Genomic DNA, 24248 nt, shown 5'->3' on the forward strand with positions numbered 1-24248 from the left:
GTGGAGCAAATGTTTCAATTTACTTTAAAAATATGTTTGTTTCTTCTATTATGTATGTCATTCCTTGTCAATGTTCCATGTTATATGAAAATTTTATAAGAACAGTTAAGACTAAAAGACCACTCAGTTTTAAAATCTTTTCACTTTGGAGAAGAGGACAACAGCTATGAAGTACATAAATATTCCCCAACTTCTCTCTCTTTCTGTCTTCAGGAAGGTTTGGATTTGTAGGAACACTAAATTTACCTGGCTGACACATGAACTCTTTTTAAACCAATACTGAAATTTTTAGTTTAGGTAGTTGGCACCATGGGTGTTGCCAGGATTTAGGCAAAATTGCATAATGCAACAACTTGTATTCCCTTTTGATTAGGAACCCTTTTTAAAGGCTAGTCTTTAGAAAATTTTGAAAATATAAATCATACCTAATAGTTTTATTAAAGTGTCAGAATACAAAATCAACACACCAAATTGTTTTTTACTACATGCCCAAGAAATTTGGACTACAAATCAAGACAACAAGGCCATTTACAAAAGAAATCAAAATAATAAAACATTTTGAAACAAATTTCATCAGAAGTAAAAGTCTGACATGTTGCAGTGATGATGACATGATCTGATAATGACATGATATTGTGATGAAAAAAATTGAAGAGAGATAGATGGAAAGACATCTTGAATCCATAAACTGGAAATGTTGATACTGTCAGAACATCCACAGTACCCTAAGTGATCACAGATTTTAAACCTTACCTTTTAATTAGGCTTATGTTCATGCCTAGTTCCTAGAGATGGCATTTCACATGTGTGGTTTTAGAGATAGGGTCTTGCTACATAGCCTGGACTGTCCTTGAACTTGTGATCCTCCTTCTCCAGCTTCTCAAGTGCTGGGATTATAGATATGTGCTAAGATTCCTGGAAACAAGTATTTTAAAATTAATTTTACTTGTTTCATGAATTTCAATACCTATGTGTGCAGCTAAATGTAGTACATTTAAGTTAATTCAATGAAGCTTAAAGACTGGACATTTTAAATGAGAACTCATGAACCTAAATGATTCTAAAGATAAAGGATTTCTGGTGAGATTTATGCTGCCATAGCAAGGAGACCCCCCCACATAAATATGTAGAATTTATTTTTCTCTTACTCAACAATTAAAACTTGAATATGCTTCACAGGCTTTATGGAGACCTGTTGGCTTTATTACCTAAAGTCTTGCTCTTGCCTCCATTGTTGAACCTGATTCATAAGCATGTCACCTTATTTCCATACCTTTTTGTTCTTGAAGATCCATCTAACCCATTTTAATGGTATGGCTCAGAAGTTCTACCCATTATTTTGGATCATATTTAATTGTCAAGGATTTTGTCATTTAATCACACTTACCTGCATATAAATATGGGAAGTAGGGCTGGGAATATGCTCTAGTGGTAAAAGTGCTTGCCTCGTATACATGAAGCCCTGGGTTCAATTCCTCAGCACTACATATATAGAAAAAGCCAGAAGTGGTGCTGTGGCTCAAGTGGTAGAGTGCTAGCCTTGAGCAAAAAAGAAAAAGAAGCCAGGGACAGTGCTTAGGCCCGGAGTTCAAGCCCCAGGACTGGCAAAAAACTTAGCAAAACATAAGATGTTTGGATATCAAAAAATAGAGAAGAATGTGGCTCTCAACTGTTATCTCAGCACTTTGGGAGCTGAAGCAGGGAGGATTGCAACTTCAGGACCAGACTAGGTAATACCATGAGACCCTATCTCAACAACACAACAAATAACAGGAAGAAAAAGGAGAGGAGGAACGAAAAAGAACAGCAATAATAATAACAGATGGCTGGGTGGGGTGTGCTGGGATGTACTTCATTCCTTTCAGTCATTTTGTTGTGACCTTTCAAATTATGCACACTATTTTCTCATACATAAAATGTACCAGTTAATCTTAGTTTATCATGATATGATGATTTATATACTAATAGATGTTTTCTAGCTCTCTTGACCTCTTGCTTCTATCTCCTATGCATTTTCCTAAGTAAGAATAAGAAAGCTCCTGTAATTTGGGCAAAAGAATGAGGATATTTATGATAATTGCTAGTCTGTTGAATAGTAAAACATCTTGCTTTAATTGTGGAGTTAGGTCTTAGTAGAACTCTAATTCTGCCTTTTGAAGAAGATTCTTTTCCCTTGTCCCGCTTTGTCCCTGACTTTGCTCTTTGGGAATTACAATCCATTACCCTTTGTGATTATAAGAGGGTGTGCCTTTATGGAAAGTTGAACTATCTTCCTACCCTGGTATCTGCTGGTTTAGATTTGACTCCAAAGGTAGTCTATATTATTTTTGTTTTTGCTAATAGCTTCAAAAGGTAAGTGTCCATTTTTTTCTCTACCCAGTTATATATGAAAATGTCATAGCCAAAGATCGCCTACAGACTTGCTAATTTGCTGGTTATTTTTCTCAGAAAGTCTAACTCAATTAAGTTCAAGCTAATAAGTGTTTTAGTGTGATGGCTACTCTATATCTGCTCGAACAAAGCCTTGAAAAGCAAGGTGAAATTAGTAAAGTCGAGCAGCAAGTCATTTAATGACCTATCAAAGCAATGTTATCATTTTGAAAGGAAGACCATAAAAATCTGTATTTGACATATTTATATAGTATGTGAATGACCAACTGCTACACATTTGTGTACATATATTTGTATATGTGTGTATATACAAAAATAGCTATATATGCAAGGCAGGAGTAAAATCATGAATAAACAAAACTAGAAATAATAGAGACAGTGTGATTACTTGGTAAAGGCTAAAACTATCTATTTGAACATGCTCAAGAATGTAAAAAAAAATAAACTGGAGAAATTGAAGAGTCAGTAGAGAATCACTGAAATTTTAAAGGTAAAAAGTAACAATATCCAAGAAAGAAAAGTACTTTTGGTTTTCCAGATTAACAGACATTCAGAAGACATGTTCAATAAATAAAAATTGCTCCTGACATATCAGTAAAATGTTTTTTAAAAGGTAGATTAATATAAAGTGATGAAGAAAGAGATTATAATAAAATTCTCTAACCACTGAAGTAATATTTAAAAAATAAGAATAAAATGGCATTTCCAAATAATCAAAGGCTGAGAAAAGTTGGATGTATAAATGCCTTAAATTTTAAGACAGTTTTCAGGATGAGGGAAAATTATTCTTGGTAAAAACCTAGATCTAGATAATGGAAAGAAGAAATGATAAGGGGCTGGGGATATGGCCTAGTGGCAAGAGAGCTTGCCTCGTATACATGAGGTCCTGGGTTCAATTCCCCAGCACCACATATACAGAAAACGGCCAGGAGTGGCGCTGTGGTTCAAGTGGCAGAGTGCTAGCCTTGAGCAAAAGGAAGCCAGGGACAGTGCTCAGGCCATGAGTCCAAGGCCCAGGACTGGCCAAAAAAAAAAAAGAAGAAATGATAAATACGTGGGTCTACAACTTGCAGAGATTAAACTAAACATCAAATTTTGGATCAAGGAGAAATAATAAAAGAAACTATATATTTCACATTTCTTTTATTCACAAAAGAAACAACATACTGTGTACTAGTTTCTTTTTAATATCATTAGGCTATTAAATTACTGTAGCAACTCTGTCAGAAACAGTTTTGAGTTGATGTCCATACCACCCAGAATGTATCTGTCTGGTCTGATGTCAGAAGCTAAGCAAAGTTGGGCCTGGTTAGTACTTAGGTGGGAGAAAAAGGTTTGACTGTAAATGTTTGTGTTAGGAAGGTAGAATGGTGTAAAGTCCATAGTCTAAGTTCCACTTATCCTGTAAGAGCTGGTCATGGTGGCTCACACCTGTAATCTTAGCACTCAGGAGGATTCTGAGTTTGTGCCTCGGCCTCTGGGCTACATAGTGAAATTCTGTGTCAATGACAACAGCAAAAGCAATTTTTGAAAAATGCAATAAGACTACAGTAAATGAAGCCCAAACCATAAAGGGGAAAAAATGAATGATGGAATCAGTACATAATGAAACAAAAGCAATAGAGAAAATCAGTGAAACTAAAAGACAGTTTTTGGAAAAGATTAAGTTGATAAACACAAATTATTAGAACAAAAGCAATAGCAGGAGAGAAATAAGTGCACTACTGAAGCTATCATAGAATAGAGTAGTAAGAGTTAACTGTAGCAATAAATTTAGCTATTCAGACCAAAGAGGCTGAGTATTTACAATGTAAATTACCAAATCAGATACAGAGGAAACCTTACTTATATCAATTGGAGAACTTGAATTTCTAATTAAAAAAATATTCAACATGTGAATTCAGGCTCAGATTTCTTCACTAATTTTATTGAAATTTAAGGAAAATGTCATTCCAATCTTATACCTTAGAAAAACATAGGAAAACATTTTGTAACTCATTTTATGAAGCTAGCCTTAGCTTCATTTGAAAAATATTTCCAAAACATTGCAAAAAAAAACCCAAGCAGCTCTTTTATCAACTTTGTGAGCTACAAAAAGTCAAATATCAAATAGAGCCTAGCAAAACTTACTTTTAAAAGCCATCATGACTATGCATGTTTGTGCTAGAAAGAAAATTGATTTTATATTTAAAAGTACAAAAGGAGAAATAGTATATTATTTTTCTAGATATAAAACAATTGAAAAAAAATCATTTACACTAATAACTATAAACCAGGAATGGGCAGGAACTTTTTCAGTGAAGACCATTTATAGAAAATCTACATATATACACATATGCATATGTATACATATACACACAAATATACATATATTAAACAGATTGATAACCTCATAAATCAGAATGTCAATATAGTATTAAATGCCAAGTACCCATGTCCTTGAAATCAGGCTTGAAACTGGCCTTGTATCAATAATAGAAAGATGACACAGGAAAACAGACAAAATATGTGCACAGGCATGTCTTTAAAGGAAATCATAATCCTTTTGGAAGAAGGAGATGCATATGAAAAGATAATCGTTATCCCAGGTTGGATAATTAGGATCCATGGTCCTATCTGGCCCACAACCTGTTTCTGGAAAAGTTATTGAGTCACTTAGGCATTGTCCAAGCTGTTCTTATATGAAACAAGTAGTAAGAGTTGAGTAGTTCTTACAGAGACCATGTGGCCTACAAAAACCTAAAATATTTCCCATCAGCACAATGTTTATTCTTTTAAAGTTTTGTTTATTTGGTATTATGGGGTTTGAATCCTGTACAGTGCCCTTTTGCTACACAAACTTTCAATCACCTGGCCCTTTTTACTTTCAGTTATTTTTCTGATAGTCTGGCCCTTTTCCCCTGGGCTGGCTTTGGACTACCCATGCCTCCCACTGTGGCTGTATCACAGCTATTACAGAAGCATCTGACTTGTGGAGAGAGGGTCCCACAAGCCTTTTTCTCAGCCTGACCTCAAACCAGAATCCTCATATCTCTCAGGTTACTGGGATTTCTGGGGTGAGTTACCACATCAAGTTTAATATATACCTTTTTACAGAAGATTTTTGCTAGCCTCTGACCTAAAGGACCCCAATTACAGGGAAGAAAGGATTTTGTTTTTATTTTTGTCTTTCTGGTAAGCAAATATTGGTGGAGAAGGTTAGTCCAGTTTATTTTTTTCAGGACAAATCTTATTTGGCTTGAAATGATCATGTTTTTATAGCTGTATTGTCCTTTTTTAAAAGTCACAATTGTATTAGTAAATAAAATCTTTGTGTTAAAGGCAAAATTAAATCACATATCTCTATAAACCTTGGTAATCTAAGACAAAGTATTGAAAAGCTCTGACTCATTTTGAGGAGCCATATTTCAAAATCAAAACAGAGATGTTGGTTTAGAATGTTAGCTATTTTAAAACAAGAGAAATCGTACTCAAAATGACTTTAACCAGCTTGTACTTCCTTAAGCAAGTTAAACAGTGACTTGAAGCACACAAGAATGGGGACTGAAGGCATGAGCAACCTTTTTTTATGGGGTGAGGGGGTGGGGGGGAGGATGACTGGTCTCTCACTGACTGGGTTGTCTCCTTCACAGATGTCTTTGTCTCAAGCATTCCTAGAGGTGGGCATCCCACCATACTGTCAGCATGTATTATCTGTGATCAGGTCAGCACTCAGAGATGCAAGAGTCAATATTCTTAGGGATTTGGCAGGCCAGACTTCTGTGCTAACTAAGGTGCCTGGATACCCTGGTATGTCTCAAATCTTAGGGTTTCTTTGTTGCATCAGCAATGCTCCTATTGGTTACACTGCCAGTTATGGTAGTCATTACATCATTGGTTATATAAGTTGTTTACATAAAACATGTTTTGACTTTAGTGTACAACAGGTGTTAATCTTTTTTGAGTAAGTTGGCCATATGTTTATCTTTTACACATTTACAGCTGTAATTCTTTTTGCTTTTTTTTTTTTATAAAGAAAATCATGTTTTCAGGCAAGGGAACATTTTTCCTGGGAAAACTCATTTGCTACTTTTCAGCGTAGCAAACAGTTTTATTTATTCCTATTAAAATGCAGGATAAATTATCCTTTACCAAAAAATTTCATTTCACACATCACAAAGCTTCAGCGTAATTCAGTTTACTTAAACTTGTGTTGCTGCATTTCTCTGTCAGTATAATTTAATATATGAGCATAAAAGCACCATGTAATACTTGCTTCAATATCCAAATATCCTTACCAGAAGTATAATATGAAAAAAGAAATGAAACTTCCTTTTATCTTATTATATTTGATCATTAATCACTGATTTGATGGCCAAACTAAATTGCATGTTATGAGGAAGTTTTCCAACTGGATCAAAATGCAATAAAAGAATATGATTTTTACATGTTTACTTCCACAGTGTACTTCTGCAAATCCATCAACTTTATAGAAAAGCCGTACCTACTTTTTCTTCTTCATGTCCCTCCTCTTTCAGTTCAAACCATTTTCTTACTTTGTGTTTTATTCAGAATGGCTGTGCTTTAACACAACAGAAGTCTTGGTGGTTTGTTTCAACTCCAATGTAGTTGTGGCACGATTCTCCTACCAACCATGATCATAAATTTTAAAAATTAGTTTCCATTGAGTATTAAAATCTAGTTTATCTTCATCTGTGCAGAATACTGCTTGTTATGGCTCTTGCCTTTCCTAAACTTCAGGATTGGCATTTAGTGTTATTAAATACTATCTACAAACAGTGAATTTTAATTAGACATTCTTTCTCACGGTCTATATTTGTGAAATGTTATTTTTAACATCAAATTGACAAAAATCACAATGACAATAAACTGAGCAAACAATAATACCAAGAAAAATCCTCAGGTACATGCTGTCTTCAGTTATATTACATACAATCAGGATCCTTAAAAAATACTACTTTGGAAATACTGTTATAAATTGTTATAATAATTAAATTATGTATAGCAAAGCTAGAGTAATTGCTTTTTGTTTAACAGCAAGTGATCTGCTAAATATTTTCTGTGGTGATGGTTTATATGAGGTACTCCATGTCCAAACACATTTTTAAATCTTAGATTTTAGAGCAGTTGTAGATTTAAAGCAAAATAGAGTGAAAAGTACACCGTTCTGATATATTCTCTCTCCCCACAAATGTACAGACTTTTGCTAGCAACATCTATCCCAAGTGTTATAACCAAGGAACTTACATCAATAGATCAGTATCAGCCAGAGCTCATCATTCACTTTACAGTTCTTGGGCTGTACATTACATGAGGTTTAGCACTAAGTATATTTTAGACAGTTTTTTGTAAATGTTTTACTATTAAGTAATTATTACCTTCAGTTTTATTCAATTTCTGTTGTAATCAGATTTCTGTCATACTAGATTCTTCTGGTACTGGGTATATAGTATTGAATAAAAGCAAGTATTTATGGGGTAGAAAGGTAAAGGAATTAAATCTTAAAAAAAAAAAAATTGGCTAGAAGTCCCTGTACCATTCTCTTTTCATGTAATTAGATATTTAGTAAAGGCAATTGGACTTATACGATAGAGTCAAGGAAGTTATTGAACAGCCTCAGTGAAAACTTGATTGTTTTTGTGCTTTGACTAACAGTGTTTGTCTTATTCACAGTAACTCTAGTACTGAATGGAAGTGGCTCGTAGACAGAGCAAGAGTTGGCAGTCGATGGACTTGGCTTCAAGCCCAGATTTCAGAGCTAGAATACAAAATTCAACAACTAACAGACGTTCACAGGCAGATTCGTGCTTCCAAGGTATAGTTTATGTTCTGTTTTTGTTAAAATTGCTAATATGATAGTCTCTTCTCATTTCTTCATACAGAATTTTATAGTGCTATAAAAGTATAGCTAGTTTGTGTTATGATTTTGACATATGAATTGCTATAGATTAATACTATCTTTGTGTAAAGCTTTTGTGTTTACTAAGATCATTTTATCACACTTTTAAAAGCTAGTCACAACTTTATTGGATGTAGTTGATAGGTATGAATAAATTATTTCTAAATTTCCTACTGTGATATATAAAATTTATTGTCCTAATCAATTTCACATGCACATTTAGTGTTAAGTACATTAAAATAAGCCACCCATGTCTATGACTTTCCATCTTTTAAAATTAAAGCTCTATACCCCCTTTTTTTTGCCAGTTGGAGCTTGAACTCAGGGCTTGAGCACTGTTTCTGGCTTCTTTTGCTCAAGGCTAGCACTCTGCCACTTGAGCCACAGCGCCACTTCCGGCCTTTTCTATATATATGGTGCTGAGGAATTGAACCCAGAGCAAGCACTACTTGCCACTAGGCCATATTCTCAGCCTTGCTGTACCCATTAAATAGTGATTATCTCTTTCCTCTTCTTCATAATCCCTGGCACTGTATTTATATGTTTTTGACTATTAGTACCTTTTATAGCTAAATCACAATATTTTTGTGCTTATATTATTTTACTCAGCATAATTTTTTAAGTAAACTTGATCTATATTATAGCATATAGTAGGATTAAATTCAGGACTTCATGCTTGTTGAGTAGAAATTCTACAGGTTGAATGATACCTGTAGATCTTTTTGCTTTAGCTATGTTTTGGGTAAAGTATCACATTTTTACCCTGGCAGGCCTTGACTGCTATCCTCCTATTTATGCTTTCTTCCTACTGGGAGGACAGGAGCATGCCATCAGACCCCAGCTATTGGTTGAGATGGAGTCTCACCAACTTCTTGTTTGGACTGGCCTTAAATTTCAGTCCTCCCGATCTTTGCCTCCCCAGTAGTTGCCGGATCCAATTTTCTTACCTTTTCTAAGGCTAAATAATATTCTATTGTGTATATTTATAATGATGGACACTTGAGTTGTTTCTACTTTTAAGTTATTGTGAGTGTATACCAATGTAGGCATAGAAATATCTCTTCAAGAAATATTTCTTCCTCAGCCTCCAGAGTGCTGGAATTATAGCTTCTTTACCTGGCTTTGCAAATTATTTTTTAAATTTAATTTTATTGTCAAGATGATGTAGAGAGGGGTTGCAAGTGGTTTTTGTTTGTTGACTTTCTTGTATCTTGCAGCTTTGCTGTGAGAATGATCTGAAGCTTTTCTTTTACTATTGTATTGTTCATCACGTCTCTTTTGGGGAAATCCTTCTCTTATTTTAAATGCACTCTGCCCATCATTGCTCCTCCTATCTCTAAGTTCTCCTCCTTCACATCTGGCCAGTTTATTTCTTCCTTCACTTTGATTATCTCTTCCTTTAGCTTTGGTGCATTCTCTCTCTCTCTCTCTCTCTCTCTCTCTCATGAAACTGCTATTCTCCTCTTTCACCCCCCTTATACCTGAGTTCTTGTCCTTCACCTCAGGCCCATCCTCCATGTCCTTGCTTTACTTCTATCCATCTGAGATGCTGACTTCTCTGTTCAACCAGTCCATAATTTCTTCTTTCACAACACTCAACTTCTTTCTTCCCTCTTACTCAATTCCTTCCTCTGCTTTCTCTGTCTTCTTTTCTGTCCATCTACTCCTCTCCTCTCCACCATCAGCCTTTTGCTAAGCTCTTGATTCCCTCCCCACCAGATTGAGAGTTTAGCTGTAGCCTCTCAGGTCCTGTTATTCTAATTGTTATTGCTTATGACTAGTGTTAAAATTATTTGGTGTACTGCAATTCCCAATGGATCACTGTGACTTATGTTTATTTCTTTTTAAATATCTAGGTTTATGCTGTCACTCTGAAAGTCTTCATTTTCCTTTTGATTATACTTTTTCTTTTTAGATTCTTCTGAACAAATACTAAGACATTCGATCCTTCTGTCACTGTCTCTCATAGTATTCATCTTTTAATTTTTCCCCTTTTGTGTCTATACTGGGGCATAAGCTAGGACCTTGAGCTCAAGGACTTTGGCAAAAAAGTGCTCAAGGCTGTCATTCTGCCACCTGAGCCACACACGTTCCACTTCCTCATTCATTTTTTTTTGTCCCTCTGTTTGATGATTTCCTCAGGTTTGTCTTCCAGTTCATTAGTTTTTCTCTATAGGTATACTTGACCAGGACATTAACTTATGGGTTGATTTTTAATTGACAATATTTTAAATTTATATATTTTTAATTTAGATAGTTTCTTTTGTTTCCCTTTTATAAGTTTGAGATAGTTTATTTTTATCGTAGTAAGTGTATTTTCAGATTATTGTTTGATAGCTGAGGTTTCAGGCTTGTAATACTTTTAAATGTGGCCTTTTTACATGTTTAGATGTCTCTGCTTGATTCTATTTTACTCTGCGCTTACTTTTATTTATTTATTTGTGGTAGCACTGAGGCTTGAAATCAAGGATTAGAGCGTTGTGTTTTGTTTTCCTTTCTTTTTTGGCTCTGTACTGTATTCCATATTGTGAGCCAAACCTCCACTTCTATTTTTTTGCTCATTGATTGGAGATAAGAGTTTTCTGGATAGTTCTTTCTGGCTGACTAATAACCTAAATCATCAGATCTTGGTCTCCCAAGTGGCTACAATTGCAGGTGTGAGCCACAAGGATGCCTGGCCATAAGTTTCTTTTAAACAGCTTTGCTCTTTTGTTGGAATCTCATAGGACCCATGTGGGTTTTTCTAGAACATTTTTTATTAAGCTAGATTACGTAAAGGTGTCCTCATTCTAGGACCTATTTTGGGGTAATCAAATGTCATCACTCTTCAAGAAGAATGCCCAAGGTTTCCAGTTTATAGGATAGCAGGTTTTTATGCAGACACCTGATGGAGATACACAAACTTTATCTTCCTTTTTTTGCAAAGTGGATGGAACTTAATTTCACTGATTACATAACCCATCTATATGAAGAGCTAAAGCTTTGCCTCTTTTCCTGTGTGCACTTTGTTATCGAGGACTGGTTAGTTATACAGAACTGATGATTTTTCACACTTTCATTGTTAACTAAATACATTGATTGTTCTGATTTTTTTGTTCTGTTATTTTTATTTCAGGCCGTGGGGTTTCTTCTCTTTTATCTGATTTGTTAACTGTTGGTATAGGAAATCTAACATATCTAGGTAGTTATATTGCTTCTTATCAAGTTACATCTACTAGATAAGACATTTTCAAATTTATCTATCCTGAATACTTTCTTCTTCTCATGTGGCTTGACTTTTTTTTTTCCTTCTGGTTGTGAGACTTGAACTCTTCGCCTGAGCACTGTCTCTGAGCTATTTTGCCCAAAGTTCGCACTCTACCACTTTGAGCCACAGCACTGCTTCCAGTTTTCCTGTGGTTGACTGGAGAGAAGAGTCTCACAGACTTTCCTGTCCATACTGGCTTTGAACCACAGTCCTCATATCTTAGCCTCCTGAGTAGCTAGAATCACAGGTGTGAGCCACCAGCATCCAGCCTGGCTTGACTTTTAATTTTTTTAAATTGTGTCTTTTTTAATAGCACACTGTAAAAAGTCTTTTATTCTATTTTGTGAGTTTTTTTTTAGAAATTATTACTATTTGTTATTAGCATACACTAATAATACAAGGGGATTATGGTAATTCCATAGGTGTGTACAGTATACTTCAAACTAATTTGCGACATCTGTTATTTTCCTCACCCCTCCCTTTTCTCTCTCTTTTCTAACAGTATTTAGTATTTCATTATGCTGTCTTTGTGTGTGTGTGTGTGTGTGTGTGCATGTGCATATACATATTCTCTTTACCATCCCTGTACCCTCATTTTTTCCCCTCCCCATTCCTTTTGGTATCCCTTTTAGACAGACCTTTATATATGCCCTATCATCATTGTCATCACCATTATTTACAGTCTAGATTCTACATACAATTGGCTTTTTTGAGCTTGACTTATTTCACTCAACATGATGGTCTCCAGTTCCATCTATTTCCCTGTTAATGACATAATTTCATTCTTGTAGCAGAATAGTACTTTATGGTGTATATAGCTTATAGAGAGTTTTTCCTCTATTTGTTCATTGTTTATTGGGTACCTAGGATGATTCTACATCTTTGCTATTGTGAAAAATGCTGTGATAAATACACATGTGCAGGTTTGCTTTTTCAAAAAACAAAGGCTTTAATTTTGATGAAATCAAGTTTGTCAATTATTTTATTTCATTGTTTAATCCATTTGGGTCTTATCTAAGATTCTTTGCTACCAGAAGATAACAAAAAGTTTTCCTTCCTTCTCTTCTTTCCTTCTCTTCTCTTCTCTTCTCTTCTCTTCTCTTCTCTTCTCTTCTCTGCTCTTCTCTTCTCTTCTTCTCTCTTCTCTTCTCTTCTTCTTTTCTCTTCTCTTCTCTTCTCTTCTTCTCTTCTCTTCTGTTCTCTTTTCTTCTTTTTCTTATAGTTCTAGACTTTGAGCTCAGCGTCTCACACTTACTAGGCAGATGCCTTAACACTAGAGCCAGTCCCTAAGTCCATTTTTGCTTTAGTCCTTTTTTTTTTTTTTTTAAAGATACGATCTCATTTTTGTATAGGGTCAGCCTCGGATCTGATCCTCTTACTTATTCCTCGTGTGTAACAAGTGTGCACAACTAGGCTTGGCTTATTTACTGAGATGGAGGTCTCACTAACATTTTGGTTATCTTCCTGATCTCCACCTCCAGAGTATCTGGGATTACAAGTGCGATGAAGGAAGAAGCCTACAGATGGACTTGCATTCCTGGTTATATTTTGAGTACTTTCTTGAACTTTATTGCAACAAAGAACATATATCTTTATTTTAGTAGTATCTATTATGACAGTTAAGTATGTCATTAATGAAAAAATAGAATATGCCAGAGAAATATTTTCTAGCAGTCCTAGTTTTAATAAAAATGAGAGCAGAGAAATATTTAATAGTATATCCAAACATAAAAATCAGAAGGATCAGGAAAATCTAGTGAACTACAGAAAGACTGTTTGTAAGGATAGAATACAGAGACAAAAGCCATATAGTCTCTAAAACTACCTCTCATTTGTGAGCCTAATATCCATCTCTTAGAAAGTAGTATTTTTTTTAAAAGGTCATATGCCAGACTTTTTTTTTTTTGGACATTTAAAGTTATTTTTGAGCCTTTTGACAACACTTGTGACAATTACCAAAACTTTTCTTTCCTCTGTCCCACTCCCTCCAACAGCAAAGGAAAATATTGGTAGATGATTATATTATTAATATTTTCACTAACTCAAGTGATCATCATAGTTTTAGCCATATTTTCCTTTTCGTTATTGATCTTCACTTTCCAAGAGTAGACAAAGTGCCTCATGTTAGAACATTTGCTAAATTTGGAGTTATTTAAATATAAATGACAGTTATGTTTGTTATTACTTTGAAATACTTAAAATTAAAATTTGTCTGGTTTTTTTTTTAAAATTCACTCCTCCTTTACTCTTTATCTTCACACAGAGTTAGATATCTACTATGTGTTTAGGGTCTACATTAGTGAACATAAACCTATAGAGTTCTTAAATTTTGAAGGATTTTAGTTTATTGGAGGGAGTTAAGCAATGGTTGCAAAAATAAATACTGTTTTAATTCCATTTGGGGAAATTATAACATAGCCTCTCTCTAGCTTAAAAATACATTGTTTCCCTAAAATTACAGGCTGCTTAAAATTTGAAGTATTGCAAATTATAGACTGCTTGAAACCTGAAATATATTTTCCATAGAAGGTAAAATATAAATAATTCTCATACAATCCTAAAAAATATTATTTAATCTAAATATTACTATATATCTCTTTGTAATTTTGCTTTGTGGAAAGCTTTTGTTGCATGACATAGTATTCTCAGTAGGTAAACATTCAACAAATACTATTATATTTTAAATAGATTTCCTAGCACTTTGCAAATGGGAGAGATTTGACAGATAGGGCTCTTATTAAGCTAAAAAAAAAACTCAAAAAACTATTGTATAGCTAAGGACATTGTCATTAAGTAACAACAGCCAATAGCCTGGGAAACATTTGCCACTTTGTCATTTGACAAAGGTCTAATAACTAAAATATGTAAGTAACTAAAATATGTAAAGTATTAAAACTCCAAAGTATCAGTAACCCAAGCAATAAATGAACAAAAGAGTTAATGATCCTTCTCAGAAAAAGTACAAAGAAGAAATGCTGAACTTCCCTGGCCATAATGAAAATGCAAGTCAAAACAACACTGAAATACCCTCCAATGCCAATCAGAATGATCATCATCAGGAATATGAATAGCCACAAATGCTGGGGGGCTAAAGGGACCCTAATATACTGTGGGAATGAAAACTGTGGAAATGTAAATTAGTGCCAACACTATGAAAGGCAGTATGGCGATTTCTCAGAAAACTAAAATTAGAACTACCCTATAATTCAGCCATACCACTCTTGGACATTCATCTGAAAGATTGCAGGACAGAATACACAAAGGCACCTAACACACCTGTGTTCATCGCAACACTGTTCACAGTAGCCATGTTATAGAAACAACTAAGGTTTCTGCAATAGGTGAATAAATAATAACTTTAAAATGGCATACATACACAGATATCAGAAAGAATGAAATTATGTAATTTATAAGGAAATGGATGAATCTAGAAAAAAAATACTGAATGATGTAAATTAGACCCTGGAAGACAAAGGGTACATGTTTCTTCTCATAGTAAATCTTAGATTCAGTATGTGTGTAAGCCCCCACCCCAAACACAATATTAAGTTGACTAAAGTATCGTGTATGCAAGAATGAAACACCATGGTATAAACTCTGTAAGTAATTAACTGACAGTTTTGCAAAATGAATATCAGGAAGCTCATGTATGTTTTTATATGGGAGAGGGTAGTAAGAAATGAAGAATAAATGGAAAATGGAAGAGTAGATGAATGCAGTCATAATAATGTATGTATGTGAAAAAGGAAGTAGAAAACTTGATATGACTGGTGGAGGAAGGAAAAGGTGAGAGGGAGAGAGTGACAGAGGACTGTTTCCAATTAAGATGCATTATACACACAAATGGACATGCTAAAATGTAATCCCTTGTAAAACTATTTGAATGTAAAAACATTAATAAAAATTATGAGCTGGTGCCATTGGCTTGTGCCTGTAATCCTTGCTACTCAAGAGGCTGAGATCTGGGGCTGGGAATGTGGCTTAGCAGTAGAGCGCTTGCCTTGCATGCATGAAGCCCTGGGTTCAATTCCTTAACACCACATGAACAGAAAAAGCCAGAAATGGGCACTGTGGCTCAAGTGGTAGAGTGCTAGCCTTGAGCAAAAGAAGCCAGGAACAGTGCTCAGGTCTTGAGATCAAGCCCCAGGACTGGGAGGAAAAAAAAGAGGCTGAGATCTAAGGATTGTGATTTGAAGCCAGCTCTGGCAAGAAAGTCCATGAGACTCTTATTTCTAGGTAACTAACAAAAAAGCTGGAAGTGGAGCTACGGCTCAAGTGGTAGAGCACTAGCCTTGAGCACAAACAGGATCAGGGACAGCATCCAGGCCCTGAGTTCAAGCCCCAGGACGGACACAGGAGCAAGCAAAATAAATAAATACAAATTTAAAAAGAAAAAGTCATCAGTGCCTAATATGAGCTTATATTCTGTTAAGGGAGAGAGAACATGTAAACAATTGTGATATGATATATGACAATATATACTTTAGTAACATACAGAAGTGACATAGAGCATTTAGGGGTCAGACACTCAGAGAAAACATCAAGAGAAAGAGTTGATATCTCAGTATGATTCTGGAGGATAAATAGCAATTTTCTTAATGGACACATGGTAGAAAAGGCATTCTTTAAGGCTTAGTGATGGGTTTGGTCTCAGGAATGATGACGTACTATGGTATTCAAAGAAACAGAAAGTATGAGTTGTACATGCTTGGCAGGAGAAGCTAGGAAAGTAGTGTGTGGGTCTTTAGGAAAGTGGAAAAAATGGTGGAAATGTTTGTTTATGCTTATATGCTTGTTACATTTAAGGGAATCATCTTCAAGTAGTTTCCTAATGGACATTTGTTTCATTAAATTACTGTAGTTACTTTTTTCATTATTTATACTGTCTTTACAAGAGTCTTTAGTTATAGTGATTTCCTAGCCCTTTTAAGATCTCCAGATAATCTCTTCTTTGATCATTTTAATAGATATATTATTACAAAATTTTTATAGCACATAGAGTTCTACAAAAGTTAAGTACAAAGCAATTTGGAAATTTCCAACAAAATGAGTTCCATTTAAGTTGGTGACTAAGTTTCATATGTGTATCTAGATGGTATACCTTAATATTCTATTTATTTTGAGCAATATTATATAATTGTTGTTTAAACTTTACTTTTACATGTTTGATTATACATTTTTATAATATCTATTAAAATAAAAATTTTAATATTAGTGGAAAACTAGGCACCAATGGCTCATTCCATTAAATCCTACCTACTTAGGAGGCTGCGATCTGGGGATTGCAGCAGAAAGGTCTATGAGACTCTTTTTATCATTACTGTTACATTATTATTATCTTTGTACAAAGGAGTTGGCATTCAAAAACCAGCTCATGAAACCAATACATCTTGATCAATATTACACATTTCATCATTCTCTCCCATCCCTCTCAACCCCACCCTTTCTCTCAATATTCTTAATTTTATAGGATATGGATTGAATTTTATTACTTCATTCCCCCCACCTCTTCTTTCATCTACCTTCCTCCCTTTGATTCCATACTTCTTTTGAGTGTTTATTTTGTTGTACCGTAAATTAGCCTTTTAAAGGAATTACACCATTTTGAATTTTCCCCTGAATCTACCACAATTTGATTAATATATACATCTGGATACCACCCAGAGTGTTTATTATATATTTATAAGTTAATTCTAGGTTTCACATATGAGAGAAAAGATACATCCTTTGTGTCTCTAGGCTTGACTTATTTCACTTAGCATATTTTTTTTCTAGAACATTCCCTCCCCCTCTTTTCTTTACAATTGATGCAGTATCATTTTGTAATGCATCAGTAAAGTTCTATTGTGTATATGTACTACATTTTCTTAGTCCATTTATCCATTGCAGGGCATCTGGACTGATTACATATGTTGGCTATGGTAAATGGTGCTGCAATGAACATGGTTGTATAGGTAGCCTTATTATATCCTAGTTTGTAATCATTTGAATAAATGCCTAAGAATGGAATTGCTGGAACAAAGGGTAGGAATTTTCAAACTCCTTTCCATAGTGGTGGAACAAGTTTACATTTCCACCAACAGTGTATTAGGGTTTCCTCTCACCACCCTCCAAGCCAGCATCTGTTATTGTTTGTTTCCTTGATTGTGGTCCTTCTAATTAGGGTGAATCTCAATGTTGTTTGGATTTGCATTTCCTTTATGGCCAAAGATGTTGAGAATTTTCACATGTCTGTTAGCCACAATAAGTTATTACTATTGGCCACAATAAATTATTATTTTCCAGTCCTGAGGCTTAAATTCTGGGCCTGGGTGCTGTCTCTGAGCTAATTTGGCTCAAGGCTAGTGCTCTACCATTTGAACCACAGCCTTACTTCCAGCCTTTTCTGAATAGTTTATTTTAGAAAAGAGTCTCATGGACTTTCTTGCCTGGCTAGCTTTGAACCATGATCATTAGATCTCAGCCTCCTGAGTAGCTAGGATTACAGGTGTGAGCCACTGGTGTATGGCTTAAAATAAATTATTTTATGGAAAGAAATATAAGCTTCCCTGTAAAAATGCCAAGAAAGATACTTTTCTTGGTTCCTTGTATTATTAAGGATAGCATTATGAGAACCAAGGGGGCAGCTCTGAGGTAGACCATTTGCATAGCATGCATAATATAATGAGTTCATTTCCTCGTGCTGAAAGAAGAAACAAATCTTATGGAAAAGCCAACAAGTATGCTATCAGAATACAACATATCTTATCTGTATTTTACAGTTTATCTTTATATCACTTTGTATCAGGTTGTTTAATTTTTTTTACTAGAAGTTAATTATTATGATGATGAATAGGAAAATAGTATATTCTTTGTTCTTACAGATTCTTGAGTTATTTAAGAAAAGAAATTGAAGGTTAGCTAATGCTATCTTGATATAGAACTTTTAGTCTAAGGTATTTTTAAAATAAGAGAATTTTCTCCTCAGTCAAATCACAAATTAAGGGAAATTTAAAAGTTTGAGAGATGCTGCCTTGTAAATACCTTGCTCATTTGTGTCCAGGTTGGGAAAAAGATGCGGTCTAGTAAATTCACAAGTTTTAAGTATTTAACTTATAATTTGTTTCTTCACCAAGCCTCACATTATCTAAATTTTATTTAATTGACAAGGGCAAAGATAGCCATAATTAGTAATCCCTTGATTGTGTTTATAACAGCATTCCACTGTTCTTTTTTCAGCTAGAGCTTTCTAAGAAACTTTCAGACAACAGCTTCTCAGTCTCAAAACAAACCAACCCCCAACAACTTATAATTTTCTTCATTATACTGGCTATCCAATCCCTCTTAGATTTCTTTGGTTATCCCACGATCTATAATAGTGTCTTCCTGTGTGTGAGTGTGCACAGTACTGGCAATTGATTTAAGAATAAGGCATTCCAACTTGCTAGGTAGGCATTACCACTTTAGCCAGGCCTCCAGCAAATACCATTTTTTTTTTTTATTGAGCTAACTATAGCCAGGCCTCTTCTTACAAAACAAAACAAAACAAAAACACAACCAAGATTCTAAAGATTTGGAAATGGGCTTTTAAAGTTCAGAAATAATTTTTCTATAGAAACCTCCTCCTTGTCCTTCCCTTCTACTTTGCCCTCCTTTATCTCTTCCTCCTTTCCATTTCTTCTCTTCTCCTTCTTAAGTTTCACAATGAATCCCTGACTGGCCTCAAACTTGTAATCTTTCTGTCTTAGCCTTTCAAGTGCTGGGATTGTAAATGAGCTTCCTTACATCCTGCTTAATTTTTTTGAGCTGCTGTCTCACTATGGAACTGTTTATGTAGCTCAAGCTGGTTTAAAATTCATGATCTTTTTTTTTTTTTTTTTTTTTTTACTTTTTGCCAGTGCTGGGGCTTGAACTCAGGGCCTGAGCACTGTCCCTGGCTTCTTTTTGCTCAAGGCTAGCACTCTACCACTTGAGCCACAGTGCTACTTCTGGCCATTTTCTATATATGTGGTACTGAGGAATCGAACTCAAGGCTTCATGTATACAAGGCGAGTACTTTGCCACTAGGCCATATTCCTAGCCCCGAACTCATGATCTTTCGGCTGAGTGGATTACAGGCATTTGCCACCATGCTTGGCTTCTTTGTATTTCTTTATGGCTATTTTTTATATTCTCAGAAAATAGTCATTGAGATCAAAACTAGATCTGCTTGTCTTTGGCAATTTCAGAAAACGAACACTATTCTTAAAAATAATACATTACTATAATTACCAAATATCAATGGTAAATTACTACAAAATAATAAAATTTGTGTTTTTAACAATGTACCTGAATATGTACCCATTCTAACGGTACATAATGTAAATTATATAATGTAAAACAAATTATATGATATAAACTAAACTTCATACATTTTATAGGCAGTTCCTATCCTACTGATAGAGCATATGCATTGTATAAGCCAGCTCACTGTAGTTACTTAACTACAGTTCTTGAGATAATGAAATTAAGTAATCTAAATATATACAATGAAATAATGTATATTAATGTTTATAGCTATTTTTTTTATTACAAGAGTAAAGTTGTACCATATTAGGAGTTTAATGCCTTCTTTCCCCCAGTCCTAGGGCTTGAACTCAGGGCCTGGGTACTATCCCTGAGCTGCTTTTGCTCAAGGCTAGCACTCTACCACTTGAGCCACAGCCACTTCTGTTTTTCTGTTTATGTGATACTGAGAAATTGAACCCAGGGCTTCATGCAGGCTAGGCAAGTACTCTACCACTGAGCCACATTCCCAGCCCCAGTTTAATGCTGTAGGAGTTGCAGCTTTTTGAATATGTACACATGCACACTGTGCATGTCCTTTGCAGGAAAGGGTGGGAGAATGGATAGGAAAGAAGGAACTTTAGCCATAAGAAGTGACTGAAACCATTCAGATGATGCATGCATACCCCCTTTCCCCATTTCTCTCCTGTCGCCATTGCCCATTTGCTAGGTGGCAGCCATATGAGCAGGGATCGTTAGTGTTTTACAAAAGGAGCTAGAATAGAGGTGACTGTTGTTTGGATGTCCAGTAAGTTCAATAGTTTAACTTATAAAATCCACATTGCTCAAATGTAAAGTCAAATAGAAATAATAGCAGCCAAAATATCAGATTATATCAAGAAATACTCTGAATCCAATTTGAAATGTCTGTATTCTGAGTATAGTAAGCATTTAATTTTAAATATTTCATGCTTTCATATTAATATTTAAAATTAATAAAAGAAAAACTGCATATATGACAGTTACAGCAGTATTTTACAATCCCAGTGAATAAGCCATTTGTATTATATTAACCATGTTTTAAATGAGCTAATTGTTAGACAGAAAATAAACATGATTTTCAATGGTATATTTTAGGGCTCCTAAGGGATCAAAACAGGATCCATAGTTTCATGTGCACTATAATATTGAAGGTAATTTAGCTATCAATCTGTTTTCATTTCAACTCTTGCATTGCTGTTTGTCTAGGGGATAGTGATCCTAGAAGAATGCCAACTTCCAAAAGACATTTTGAAAAAACAAATACAATTCACAGACCAAGCAGCTTTGTTACATACTACAGGGAACTCCCAGGCTCACCAAGGGAGTCAAGATCCTTTACCAGAACAAGATTTTGAGATGTCACCAAGCAGCCCTACACTACTTCTTCGAAACATAGAGAAACAGGTAAAGTTAGAGTGTAGTGTCAATAGTATGAAATAATTTCTCATCAGTTATTTTTTGGAGCGTCCTTGGATTTTAACTAAGGGACATTAGTGGCAATTAGTAGATGCAGCTGATTGGAGAAAGTAGGTCACTGTGTCTTTGAAGGATACATTGTGCCTCTGTGTCTCTCTGCTTTCTGGCTGCCTTGGGATGAACAAGTTTGCTGTGCCATGCCTTCCTGCCACTATGGTATTCTACTTCATCACAAGCTCGTAACAACAGAGCAACCCATCATGGAGTGAAACCTCTGAAACTAGAAACCAAGTTAAATCCTTTTTCTTCCACTGTTTTCTTTTTCTTTCTTTTCTTTTTTCTTTTTTCTTCTTTTCTGCCAGTCCTGGGGCTTCAACTCAGAGCCTGAGTACTGTCCTTGTTAGCACTCTACCACTCCACTCTACCAGTGGAGCTACAGCACCGCTTCTGGCTTTTTCTACATATGTGTGGTGCTGAGGAATCAAACCCAGGGCTTCATGTATGTGAGGCGAGCACTTTATCACTAGGCCATATTCCCAGCCCCTATGGTTCTTTTTTTTTTTATTTTTTTGCATTTTGTCACAACATTGAAAGACTAACACACCATGCACACTATAAGTGTGTACTACTGGGATATGGATAATTAAAGTTGGTTATTTGACACTGAATGCAATTTAAATATTAGTTACATGACTTGTCTCTATTATGTTGATAAAGTTACTAAAGTTAATATGTAAAGCATTAGTATGTAGCCATAAGGTGAGAATTACAATAGAGTTGGAAAGTCTTTTTTTCTAACAAAAATTCTCACCAATATAATTTTTCTCAGTGGAGGAAGAACAGTGCTATATATTTAGAGTAGTTAATAAATTTAGGGCTGGGAATATGGCCTAGTGGTAAAGTTCTCCTCTTCTATACATGAAGCCCTGGGTTCCATTCCTCAGCACCACATATATAGAAAAAGCTGGAAGTGGCGCTGTGGCTCAGGGGATAGAGTGCTAGCCTTAAGCAAAAAAAGAAGCCAGGGACAGTGCTCAGGCCCTGAGTTCAAGCCCCAGGACTGGAAAAAAACAAAACAAAATAAAAAATAAATCTAAATAGTTTAATTTATTGAGATTGGAATACATATTTCTTTATTTAAAAATATAACGTAACTTATGGTAGCTCCTAAGAAATGACTTTGATCCTTCCCTGGTATCTCAATTCTATTTTGAGTGATTTGAGAAGTTTATTTTTTTGTGTCTACCCAATATCAATCCTTTATAACTAGATGAGGCATAACCTGTGCTGGCCGTACTACATGATTACATAGTCCCCTGGGGAAATTCTATACTTTCACACTTGCTTATTTCTAGTTCTCCTGGGTATTTCTAACATAAACTGTAAACTAAGTTAGTTCTTGGTTCCTGGTCAAGCAAAATACAGTACACATTCTCCAATTCAGTCTTAGTTTTCCTTTGTTGGTATATGTAACCAAAACACTCTGAAGAACATTTTGTAATGCAGAAAGTTATTTGGTAATTATCTGTTGTTAATTGAAATATACTCTACCATATCAGTAATATTTTAAGTTAGTCCTGGTTATAGGCTCATATACTTCCCTCTCTTTCCCTTTGTCCAGCCTTTGCTTTCCCAGTCAAGTGTTCCTTTGGCACTTGTTGGTCATTTTTCTTTTCCTTTCCTTTTCTTCCTTTTTGCTAGTTCTGGGCCTTGAACTCAGGGCCTGAGCACTGTCCCTGGCTTCTTTTTGCTCAAGGCTAGCAATCTGCCACTTGAGCCACAGCACCACTTCTGGCCGTTTTCTATATATGTGGTGCTGAGGAATTGAACCCAGGGCTTCATGTATATGAGGCAAGCACTCTTGCCACTAGGCCATATTCCCAGCTGTTGATCATTTTTCAAGGAATGTTTTTAGAGCTAAGTGTGGTGGTACATACCTATAATCACAGCATCCAAGAGACTGAGGCTGGAGCATTAGCCTGAGCTACACAGAAAATTCCAAAGTAGCCTGGGTTTTAGAAAGAGACCCTCTTTCAAAAATAAAAGATTAGCTGAGTGCCAGTTGCTTATGCCTATAATCTTAGCTACTTAGAAGGCTCCAGCCGGGTCAGGAAAGTCTGTAAGACTCTTACCTCCAATAAACTACTGAACAGTGAGGAGCGAATCAAGTGATAGAATACTAGCCTTGAGCAGAAAAGCTCAGGGGCAGCCCTCAGGCCTTGAGTTCAAGCTCTAGGACTAGCACCAAATTAACTAATGAAGTAATTAAAAAGGAAGGAAGGAAAGAGGAATGGAAGAAGAAAAAACTGGGAATGAAGGAAAGAAGAAATGAGGATTTTGTGAAGTTTGTTGTCTCTCCTCACTACTACTAATTTGTTTTGTTATACCTAAAGATATTATCAGAACTGGCTAATTGGTGAAGCCTAATACAAAATGAAATTACAAGGTCCTTTGTTAAAAAATTAAGAACCTGCAGATGGTGACCGTGGAGTGCTAAGCAATCATAGATGCCTCTGAGCATAGCCTGTGCAGAACACATTTGCATGAAGATGAACTTTGGTAGCACATGCAGTTTAGGTCACATTGTTGATGGGAAGGTTAGAGGCTTTGGAATCCCTGCCCCCTCTCTCTCTGTGTTTATGTTCTAATAGAGGGTGGGTGGGTGGGGGTACTGGAGCTTGAACTCCTGGTCTTGTGCTTTCTAGGTAAGACAGTTTGATAGAGGGTAGGGAACTATGACTTGTGAGAGGAACAGTAAGGGCTCAACCAAAGAAGAGAGGAAAAAGTGCAGAAAGGGCAGCAGCATTCACTTGTAAAGGTTATTCATAAATTACCTACAAACCGATTATTTATTCTGTAAACATGTGCTAATGTTTTATAGATCTACTTTTAAATCAAATTGTTTTAAAATACTTGTTAAAGAAATCTAGAAGTAAACTAAATGGTAAAGGTAGTAAGCTTGGATTTTATACATGTTTTTCTTAAGATAATGTATTGGTGTACAACTGT

The 24248-nt window shown here is 35.3% G+C and overlaps 1 protein-coding gene across 3 annotated transcripts in view; it reads left to right on the top strand.

Annotated features, from left to right (window-relative positions):
- Window positions 1–24248, top strand: part of Kansl1l (KAT8 regulatory NSL complex subunit 1 like) — a 98803-nt gene that overhangs the window by 22094 nt on the left and 52461 nt on the right. For 2 of the 3 annotated variants that reach the window (XM_048344838.1, XM_048344841.1), the window contains 2 exons: window positions 8065–8206; window positions 21030–21227. In XM_048344838.1, coding sequence (XP_048200795.1) covers window positions 8065–8206; window positions 21030–21227 — 340 coding nt within the window. The remainder of the gene's footprint in view (window positions 1–8064; window positions 8207–21029; window positions 21228–24248) is intronic. The other variant, XM_048344839.1, reaches the window with a different exon arrangement.

The sequence above is a fragment of the Perognathus longimembris genome, chromosome 4, assembly GCF_023159225.1.
Source record: "Perognathus longimembris pacificus isolate PPM17 chromosome 4, ASM2315922v1, whole genome shotgun sequence".
Classification (NCBI taxonomy): domain Eukaryota; kingdom Metazoa; phylum Chordata; class Mammalia; order Rodentia; family Heteromyidae; genus Perognathus; species Perognathus longimembris.